Source organism: Cryptosporidium hominis, assembly GCF_000006425.1.
Source record: "Cryptosporidium hominis TU502 chromosome 3 CHRO013080, whole genome shotgun sequence".
Classification (NCBI taxonomy): domain Eukaryota; phylum Apicomplexa; class Conoidasida; order Eucoccidiorida; family Cryptosporidiidae; genus Cryptosporidium; species Cryptosporidium hominis.
Window position 1 is genome coordinate 1 of NW_667243.1, and position 11955 is coordinate 11955.

At 32.7% G+C, this 11955-nt stretch overlaps 1 protein-coding gene across 1 annotated transcript; it reads right to left on the reverse strand.

Moving 5' to 3' along the window:
* Positions 1 to 11: 11 nt before the first annotated feature.
* Positions 12 to 11771, reverse strand: Chro.30151 (hypothetical protein). The annotated part of the gene is made up of 1 exon (XM_661298.1): positions 12 to 11771. The coding sequence occupies one exon, from the start codon at positions 11769 to 11771 to the stop codon at positions 12 to 14; it is 11760 nt and encodes a 3919-aa protein (XP_666390.1).
* Between the last annotated feature and the right edge of the window lie 184 nt (positions 11772 to 11955).

The following is an 11955-nucleotide window of genomic DNA, read 5'->3' on the forward strand; positions in this document are numbered from 1 at the left end:
CGACGGTATCTTTAAGCTTGATCCTTTTCATTATATTCATTTAATACTTTTAGATCCTCTTTAATGTTTGGTTTTAATGATTCTGAGTGAATTAAATCATTTGATATTGCAAATAGTTCCATTTGAACTTTTGGGATCTCATCAAAGTTAAGGCTGAAAATTTTTTTTTTTATAACCAAAAGCTTTTGAATATGTTGTGGAGAATTCTGAACAATTGGACTATTCAAAATCTCAAATAATAATAACAATGGAGTAAAATTTGAATGACCAATCATTTCAGTTGGGAACTTTGTATTGAATAATTTTCTTTTAAGCCTATTTAATTGTAAAATAGCACTTCGTTTGTTTCCTATTCTATTTAAAACTGTTCCATTCATTGAATGATTACAACCAATAGGTTGATGTTTATTTTGACTATGATTATGATGCTGAATCTTACTATGAATATGATTCATATTCTGATCAAATATTTTAGATTGAGATAATGTTTGTGTTTGCATATGATTTTGACTTTGAGTTTGAGCAAAGTCATCATTTCCAGAAATTCCTCCTTCTCTTCTTACAATAGAACCAGTGTTTGAGCCGCCTCTACCAGAAGTGACATCATTGCAAGTGTCAAGGATACAATTTGCAGAATTTCCATAAAGAATAGTCATATTTTCATCTTCTTCACTCAAGTTTTCATTTGCATCTAAAACCAAGTTTTCTTCAAATGCAGAGTCTTCATTTTCTGGAAATACATTGGAATTAATACTAGATCTAGGATTATAAGGAGTTAATTCAACAGTGTCTTGGATCTTAATAGTACAATTTGGAGTTGAAATATCCATTAAAGTTGTTAATCCTCCTTCAATATTATTATTATTACTACTATCATTACTGTTAAGCTCAAACCCTTCCTTAGTAAATCTTCTCTTCCTTTTTCTACTTAGCTCAACACTTGAACTTAAAGGAATGGAAGAACCAATCCTCCTTTTTTCTTCAGATTTACTCTTATTGGATTGGACAGGAGATAATAAAGAAACATTCTTAGGCTTAATTTTGTTATTATCATCAAATACTAAGGCGTCATCACAAATATCATCTTCCTTTTTAATTCCATCCTTTTGAGTTCCTTCGTCTTTTATATCCATAAAAACAGTATTTTCCATAATTCCAGAAGAAATAGATCTTCTATGATTAACATTATAATCAGTACTATTAATTCCAAGATTATTCTTCTTAATAAACTTATCAAGTCTTAGAATTGGATCCCATTCATCTAATAGATACATAACAATAACAGGAAAATGAGTAATAAAGTCTCCAATAACTTCCAATATTTGTAATAAAGAATAGTACATCATATTGATTGGATTTACATCACAGTGACTCATTAAAGATGTGAATAATAACTCATAAGGTATTAAATTAGAAAAGTATCCATTAATACTTGATTCTTTGTAATTAATTGAGTAATTATTGACAGATTTAAATGTTTGTATTTGTTGATTTGATCCATTTATACTATTACTGTTATTTCCAAGATACCTAGTTAATAGTCTCATTGGTGTAACTTCCAGGTGAGTTCTTCCAATTGAAATAATAGCAAATAAGGTATCTAAAGCCATCCATTGATTTGGACCAAAAGAACCCAACATATTAAATAGATAGGAATATAAGAGTGGTTTGGAGATATTTTGCCTTGTGAAAGTACTTGAATATAGTACTTCAGGAATAATACTCAATTGAAGAAGATTCTGGTCCATTATATTATTATTCTTAATATTGATCAATACTTCCTGTAGGTACAAAAGGATGAATTGTTTATCGGGGAATCCATAGAGTGGATCTCTAAATGATATAATATTTCCCAAGCTTCCTTCTAGAGTTGGAGTATCATTATTTTCTAGATCTGGATCTGCTGATGATGAGGAAAGCTCCTGATTAGGATCATTTTCTCTTTGATTAATATCATTATTCTCAGAATTTATAACATGGTTATCTGTAAAGTTCTCCTCATTTCCACTGCCTCCGTCTCCTTCACCGTCATTACCACCAGTACCACTTCTTCCTCTTCTTCTTCTTCTGTTACTATTGGAAGTACTTGATATTATATTTCCAGCTCTTCGTGTAGATACAGATCTTCCTGTAATTTGAAGAGTTGTATTAAGTGAGTTAGAAGATGTTCTTCCTGGTAAAGAATGAATATTTCTGTTACTTAACATTGGGATAATTCTGACATAACTGGAGTTGTTGTATGTTGAATTTCTTACAGAGTTTGTGGAAGAACTAATATTAATATTAGAGGAAGAACCTGATACTGTATTTAATACACTAGAGCTTCCTCCTGTTCCAAAGGTAATAATAGATGAAATATTCTGTAGTCCAGAAGATGAACCACCAACTCCATTATTAAGCATTTGGTTATATTCTGTTCTTAACATTGGGAGAATATTTTGAATAGAAAATGAAGAGGATGATGCAGACCTTCCTGCAGAACCTGAAATGGTGTTTCCTTGAAGATGTTGAATCAAAGATGTTTGGTTATTATGTCTTCTATTAAATGCAGAACTTGATGAGGATGTAGACGTTAAATTCATTAATGGATACATGGAATTCTCTAATGCAGGACCATCTGCTTCATTTGTTATGTTCCAATTAGAGGTGGGAGTTGAAGTTTGAGAAATCTCATTCAAAAGTTCATACAAGATATCGTATGAACTTCCTGTACTTCCTACAGCTCCGGAAGATCTTGCCCCAACATTACCTCCTAAAGAGGATAAAAATGGGATTGAAGCACTAATATTGAGTCCTCCATCAAAACTAATATTACCATGCTGATTTCCAATGATAGAACGTATTTGATATGCTCCTCTTCTGTTATTAGTATTATTTACAGAGCCTCCTCCAGAAGCAATACCAGATGTGTTAGAGAGATTAATAACATTGGCATTAGATCCTCCTCCAGTGGAATTATTCATTCCAGTAGCGGATGATTCTATTCTGGAACCCAAGAGATCTGTTGTGTTTTCATCGGCTCCAATAATATCATGATCTCCACTTGGATTACCACTACTATTACCACTTGGAGTTGAATTAGCGCCTCTTCTTGTTTCAGATAAAGCTGATGCTGCTGAAAGTAAGCTTCTAATACCTAAACCATTTCCTGAAGAGTTGACATTAAATCTGATAGTGGTTATTCCTCCATTTCTACTATTTGAAATGAGCGGTAATAAGTCATAAAGGTTATTACTCAAACTCAATAATTGAGCAGAACTGCTATTTTGATTGTTACTGGAGCCTCCTCCAGAACTATTATTGGCACCTTCACTAGTGGAAATATATTGATCATCTCCATCTAAAGTTAATGATGGGATTCTATTATTTCTTCTAGAATTATTTCCTCCGGTTGATCCACTTGTATTACCTGCACCTCCTAAATGAGATGAATTACCAGTATTTGAGTGGTTTCCTCTTTCTCTTGTAGCTGCACTGCTATATGAAGGGAACATTCTCTGCTGTAATGCTCTAGCTTCGTCTGCAATTTCTGCTGGAAGGGTTCTTAAAAATTCTTCAGTGGCAGTTAAAAGTACTTCTTGACGTAAAACTGGGTCTAATGAGGAAATAAATTGAATATTTTCCAAGTCTTCTCCCTGATTACTTTCATTTGCATTATTTGCTGATGCATTCCCGTCTGCCCCGCCTTGGACTCCAGCTATTGTAGAATCACCATTTAGAGTTTGACCAGAATCTTCAATAGAATTTCCACCATTTGCTGAACCTCTTAGTCTGATAATATCTCTCAATGATGAAGGAAGCATGTCCATTATTGAAGAAGGAATGGTTAGTGAACTTGAAAAATCACTTTCTCTTGTTCTTGACCCAGAATCAGAGAGAGTCATATTATCTAAAAGCCTTCTAGTGGTATCACCATCTGTTAGTTGTAATACAAGAACGTCTGATTGTATATCCTCGGGCAACTCATAAAATACTCCAGTATCAACTCCAACAATCTCCAGAATACGGTTTCTGCTTAGTCCTATCCTTTCTTCCAAAACACGTAATAGTGCACAAACTGGAACATCCTGATAGTTCATATTCTCTAAACCTTCAATATTCTGGTTAATTGAAGTATTTGCTTGATTTGTTTGATTATCATCCACTTCGAAGTTAGTGATATGATCTGCACTTTCATTTTGGACCTCTTGAATTTCTTGATTGAAAGAAACCTGAGTTCCTTGCAAGTCTTCAATTACGTTTTGATTAATCTGGTTTAAGCTACCGGAAGTTACTTGGCTATCCAATAATCCTTCATCCTCCATGTTCTCATCGCTTTCTTCATCAACTTCTTCATCATCTTCATCATCAACGCCGTCATCATCATTATCGTCATCATCATCATCTTCTTCATCATCTTCGTTATCGTCATCACTCTGCTCTTGATCTTGATGCTGTGCACTTTCTTCTCCGCCTTGTATCGAATCCATGTTTTCAGTATTATCATCCAACTGATTGTCACAAATTACATCACCTCTTTCCTGTAAATCGAATGTATGGTTATCACTCTCTTCATCTTGTTCAATATTTGTTGTAAATAAGTTAATATTATTAGTTTCAATCGGAATCTTACTTGATACTGCATCTCTTAGAAAGCTTGTAGCCTGAGAAACCAATACCAGTGGAATTAAACTAACTGTGCTATTGTTTTCATCAGTCAAAAGCCTGTCAAGATTGTTGTTTCTATTAATATCGCCAATATTTCTTATCAATGTAGACACATTAAGATTGCTTCCTCTTAAAGATGAACTACCACCCAAATTAGCATTCGTACTGGTGGCGCCACCTTCAGTGCATGTATTTGTTATACCGTTTCCATTATTTGAATTATTTTGCATGGATGTAATGACATCATCATTATTTGTTAAATTGTCAGCATTTCTGATTGCATCCATTAGAATAGAAAGTTCAGAGTTATTTCTCAAAGAACTGGAGTGTATTTCTCCAATGAGAGATCTCTGGGAATCATACAATGGCCCATTGCTATACCAAGAAAGGTTGTTAGTGTGACTATTGCTATTATTATTGCCACTACCACTTCCATGATTATTTGAATTTCCACTACTATTTATCCCCATATTATTGTCAATAATAATATTTCTTGTCAAGAATGGATGTTCAGTTGGAAGGGAAATATCATTATGGAAGTGCCAACCAAATGCAGGTTGAGAGTTGTTATTAGTGCTGTTGTTAATAGAGAAAGAATTAAAGTTATTAGAGCCACCAGAAGAGTTTCCTGAAGAATCAGAGTTTCTAACATTTCCAATATTGTAGTGAGATAGAACTGGATTAGTCAAATATCCGCCATAGCTCATCCATTGTAATATTAAATCATTATTGGATGGAGGATTTAAATTGGAAGTGTTTGGAACAAAGGTTAAAGAGTTTAGAATCAAAAATGAAAGGGGAATATTTCTGGAGTTGATGAAGATATTTCTCTGATTTAAAGGCATAGGCGGCCAATGAGCTTCAGTTGAATCCAAATAGAAGCTTGAATTTAGGCTTTCATTGTAAACTGTATTGTTTGTATTTGGGATGAGATTATTTAATAATCCTGTACCTACTCCCTGGGTTCCTAAGAACTGAACCTGTAAATCATCTCTTCCTCCTTCTCCACCTAAAGATAGGCCAGCAGATCCAGCAACTCCACCTAAAGAACTCAAATCTTCCAAGAACTGCAAATTGTCAATCTCAAAATCATCATCATCCTCTCTTAATAGTACCATCATCATATCATCCAAATAATTGTTTCCTTGAGAAGCAATTCTTCTTCTTAATGGTGCAGGACTGACTTCGTTTCCTAGAATATTTTCATTAACTTCATTCAGTTGATTCGAATTTCGAATTGTTGTATTTGATATTAGTTCTTCTCTTCTTAAAGGATGTGGAGGTGTTCTTAGGGTTGAATAACCAGCTCCATTATTAGAGTTTTCTATTCTTGCCTCGCTTTCTTCAGTAGCTTCTCTCTCGTTTCTTTGCTCCGGTAATGCTTGTTCCAATTCGCTGCTTTGCTCAATAGATGAGCTATTATTATTATTAATATTATTGTCACTATTACTATTAGTGTTGGCGCTGCCAGTAACATTACTATTTTCGGTACCCTGAACTACTGTATTATTTACACCGTCAGAAATTAGCAAGGTTGGAGTAATATTTGTATTCGTTACAATATTATTGATTCCTTGGAGAATGTTAATATCCTCATTATCTTCTTCACTGTTATACTCTTCGCCAAAAATTTCGTCATCTAAATCATCAATATCCAAATCATTATCTTCATCATCATCAAAATTCAAATCATTGTCCAAGTCATCCCTAATTGATCTATTGTATCCTCTTCCACTTCTTCTTCTACTACTACTGCTTCCTCCACCAGTACTTGTATTTCTTCTAAAAGCTGAGCTTCTTAAGTTATTCAAAATAATCCTATTCTGGCCATTACGTTCTGCATCCCTCATCAATATTTCATTAATATTTTCTCCGCCATCTTCTTCCACTTCTTCACTGCTTGTATTCATTGGTACATCCTCCAGTCCATTAATATTAGTCTGATTATTCATCTGGTAAATGTAATTAAATTCGTATTCATCTCTAATCCTAGGAGTTCTCCTTAATTCATCAACATCAGAATCTTCTGACGACATACCCGAGTCCATATCAGATTCATCAAAATTCATCCCATCTTCATCATCCCCCTCATCGTCATCATCATCATCGTCATCATCATCATCATCGTCATCATCATCATCATCGTCATCATCATCGTCATCATCATCAACATCATCAACATCACTAGTCAAATCATCATCGCCAACAATATCATCATTGCTCAAATCATCATCCTCTCCTTCAATATCAATTACCCCATCATTAATCATTGTTTCATCTAAGAACAAATCATCATTTTCATCATCATCTTCAACGTCATCCTCAACATCATCATCCATATCTTCCACATCATTATCATCATCATCTTCGTCATTATCATCGATATCTTCGCCATCCAAACCATCCAAGCTTGTCAAATCGAACTCTTCACTAAAATCGTCCTCTAGACTATCATCCAAATCATCGTCGAAATCCTCATCAGATGAATTAAATTGGAAGCCAAACTGATCTAAATCTACCTCCAATTGATCATCTTCTAACTGATCATTTCCATTACCAACTCCAATAGAATTTCTAACTTTCTTAACTTTACTATCCAAGCTGCCTTCCTTAATTGCAGCAAGACATTCACTATTTGGCATCATTACAGATCTAGAATAGATCAGATTTTTCATACAAAACAATATTATATTTGATAAATCAGAATATGGTAGCTTTACATAAAGCTTACTTAGTATGTTATAAATACTTGCTTTTCTTAAAAGTCCAGGATCTGAAATACTTGGGTAAACTTGGAGAAGAACTATTAAGTATTGAAGAATATTCAGTAAAAAATAAGAATTCACGTATTCACTTCTCCAATTATGCCTATTTGAATTACCCTTGAATTTGTCCAAACTTGCTAGCAGATTCCTTAAAGAATTCACTGTATAAACCATAAATTTCTTCAATACGAACTTATTCCAACCAATCAAGATATGCAAAAAGTAAATGAAGTGATCCATTTCCATGAAATGCACATCTTTTATATTCGACTTCTTTATCGTTGACAAGTTTGGCATGCATTTCAAATTGTATGTTTGCCAATCTAAATTTAACTGCCAGCCCGCCATCTTCAAAGGACTATTTTCTTCAGTACCGGAGCTGGGACTACCCGCCTGCTTGCATTTTTTGCATGTGCATGTGGGCATAGAAGTCATGCAATTAATAGAATTCATTACAATGTACGAGGCAATATTTCTGAAAATAAATGGAAGGAAGTTGATTTTTAGAGATTGAGTCACAAAAAGTTGATTTAACAAGAATTCAAAGGAATATGGCTTAAACTTGATTATATTGTTTGTTAAGCTATGAATGTTTGGAATTACGGTAGAGATTCCAGAGAACTCTTGTTCTAATGCAGCCTTGAGTTCTTTCTTATTTTCAGAATCAATAGTTGATAAAGACTTTTGTAAATTTAAGCAAAAACATGATACTCCCAACTTTAAATTAGAGCTATTTCTGTATCTATAGCTGTAGAATTCCCGTTTCTTTTCCTGCCACAATCTTGCATTATTCTCATTACAAATAGACAATATTGGTACCTTTGAAATCCTATTAATATTTACTGGATATGTTAGAGCAATTCTTATCATTATATATGTAAGTGAGTCCAAACTTAAGCTAAAAATTTCATCATCCTTTCTACCTCTTAAACATGAATTTATCCCACGTTTTTTTCCAAATTTACTTTTGTTTAAGATTTCTCCAAATAGTACCATATGATCAAAAATACTCATCAAAATGAACATGCAAGTTGAACTTGGTCTTAAAGCAGAATCACCTTGGACATATTTGAGCTTTTCCTTAAGCTCCAAATATTTATTTTGCTCTTCTTGTGTAGCTTCAGAGTTTCTATAATTTAAAGGTTTCCACTGAAGTAACAAGTTCTCATTCACTGGTATATTGTATTTAGAATAAATCTCCTGGTTTTCCATCAAGTCATTGAAAGTTGTGTATTTAATTCTTGTAAAAGCACTATCGTCTTTGATTTTGTTTTCATCATTCATTAAAACATCATCATTTTCAGCAGGTTCAGATTTGGCTTTGTAATTCGAATCCGAACAATGATCCTCAGAATTAGTCTTGGAATTAGAACTTGATTCATTTCCTGTCTTAATAGAATGAAGAACACAAAAGTAATTCAAAACTTGATAAAATATTTCAGGGCATCTTTGAATATAAGGGAAAAGCTCTCCAATTACACTGTTTAAACTTAATACAATAAATGGATACTCAATTTCCTTCTTCTCAAGTAGTTTCAGATCCTTCTTATAATTCAGAGTAAAGCTTCTTGGGTAAAATGAGAAGTATTTACAACTATTAGGATTTTCATTCTCTTGATTTTCCGTATTATTTTCAGTATTATTTACTACCTGTAAGTTTTCCCCATAAATCTCTCCTGATTGTATTTGCGTAGATAATTGCTTTGAAAACAATTCGTCCAACTTGTTCTCAATAAGCTGAGTCAAAATAGTAAAGTCTTCCAAAACTTGAATAGTAATTAGAGAAAGAACCTGAAGAATTCCATCAAAATATGCAGTTTTTGGAAGTCTATATAAAACTCCTAATCCTCCACCAAGTGTATTTCCCATACACATACAAGCAATATTCTGAGTTTTGTCCTTATTCTTATGCATCTCTATCATATAGAATGGAGTATAACTAAGTAGTAAAAGGGAATTATTGAATTTTCGTGTTAATATAGTTATTACTCCCAAAACAGCCATACTTGTACTTCCATTAATTCCTGGAAAATGAGTTAATATATCTAACATAGTAAATATAATATCCTTCTGATTCTTTTGTGATACCAAAAATGGAGTATTACTGCTTTCCGATACAGGTATAGATTGCTCAAATATAGGGAGCAGTCTCCATAATATCAGGCAAAAGTATTCAAACCAAATTGGGCACCTACTTGCTAACTTAATTCCTTTATCATTATATTCCTTGGATTCAGTTTCTTTATTTGCTGGAATCCAAACCAAACTGGATGGTCTTTGGCTACTCTTCATATTATTAGAATTGCTGTTAGAGTTAATATTATTGCCATTTTGGTTATTTTGTCCAGTTGATTGTCCGTTACCTTCTCCAAGATTATCACGTATATACTTTTCCATATTCTTAAATGTAAATCCATCATGTTTGGAATCAAATATATAATGGCCTTGAGTAAAAATATTAACAAAACTTAATAATGAATTAATTGGATGAAAAGATTGTTCAGGTACCTGTTCAGTATTTGAATTACTAATATTGCTTTTATTCTTTGATTTGCTCGAATTCTTATTCTGAGTCGATGTTAACTTAATATAATTGGAATCTATTGATATCCAAAATGATTTGAGATCTGTCTTCTTATAAAGGAGAATAGATAATAAAGACAAATCTGGAATTAAGCTTAGATGAATTTTCTTAGTTGGAGCACATTTCTTCGAGTATGTATCCAAGTTTGAATATATTTCTTGGTAGTTCAATTTGTTAAAGTTTGAATTACTGTCAATCAAAGGCGTTGAATTATTAAGTGATGTATAAAAAGAGTTGAATATTATAGGAAACTTGTCATTATTAAGTCTTTCATCTTGTAAGAAAGAAAGTTCTTCTTTAATGAATTGGTAACGATGGTTTGAAGACTCTGCAGAAAAAACTGACTGATTTCTCTCCAAAAGCATCTTCATAGATGTATATATGTGAAATAGGACCTTTTCCAACATATTGATTTTCTTAAGTAAAGGTGAGAACTTAAGCATAATATCACAAACAATAGGTGATGAATAGTAGACATTTTTGCTTAAATAATATAACTCTGAAGGTAGAGTTGAGTAAATCCTTAGAATCTCACTTTTTTTATCTTCTTTGGATAAAGTCTTATACGTTATAAGTTTGCCTAACTCAAATTGTTCAGAAAGAACTTTTCCTATTCTCCTAAATGAATACATATAATTTCCAGCTTCTTCTGAAATCATTGTCTTATTCTCGTTCCTTTCTGTAACTCCTGTCAAATACTCGACAATTACTTCAATATTATTTCCAAAGCAGAATATTGCATGCTCAGATACTCTAGAATCAAATCCCATCATATTTAATCTTTCTAATATTGAATTTACAGTATTTTCATCCTGGGAAGTCAGAGAAGCATCATGATTCTGTACCGAACTATCTATATTCAGATTAGAAGAAAGCTGCAAATTATCATTACTTGTTGAGCTTGAAGAACGAGCATCTGCATCACTGATACTATTTTGCTTGACAGTTTTATCATTTGATTGATCGAAGTTCTTCGCAACAAAACTATTAAATGAATCGGATTGAATATCAAAAATATGTAACATGATTTTGAAAGTAGATGATAAACATCTTATTGGGTAGAATATAAGCCAATTATTGTGTGCCATATCCAAATAATAGTTAGTTAGAACTTCTTTCCACCACAATTGGATATTTGTGATAATCATTAATAATATAGACTCAGTTAGTTCCACAGAATTAAACTCCATTCTAAAGAAGGAATCCAAGCTTGAATCAAAGATATTAAGTTCTGCAGAGTTAGTATTTGAGATTATAGGCCTACAATTATTCAAATGGAATTTAGATTTATGAAGATGAGTAGTTAAAGTTGAATTTAAATATCTTTTCCAAGATGAAAAGTGCTCCAATAAAAGAATATTATTATGCATACTCTTTGTAGCCAAATAGAGAAGGCCGTTCAAGTTATGGACAGAAGAAAGCTTTGGAAGAATATACTCACTTAGTTGTCCTAAGAATTCAGAGCTATATTTCAACCTTGAGCTTGGATTCAAAGGAGGTAACATCTTATTAACATTTTCTGTATTGTGTTTACCAATAATTTTGCCCAAAACCATCCAATATGTTGACATAGAGAAATGGAAAAGGCTCATAATTTTCTCAAAAATACCAGTCTTGTATGACAAATCTATTAAAAAAATATAAAATGTATTGTTTTGCTTGTCATCTATACACACCCTGTAGAATACATCAATTATTTCTGCAATATAGCAACAAATCTGACCCATCTCATGTTTTTTGTATTCATTGCATGCAAAAGCGGGAAACTCATGCATAATGTGGTCAGCGTGCGCAATACCGGTATTATCAATATTTTCAAATGGTGTGGACAGTTCTGGAATAGATTTGAAAAGTTGATTAAAAATGGCTACAATTTGAAAAGCAGTAAAGTATTGAAGAGGAGATAGTTCTGTCAAATTATTGGGGTTTCCATTATCATTCCTAAAGAGCAAACTGGCG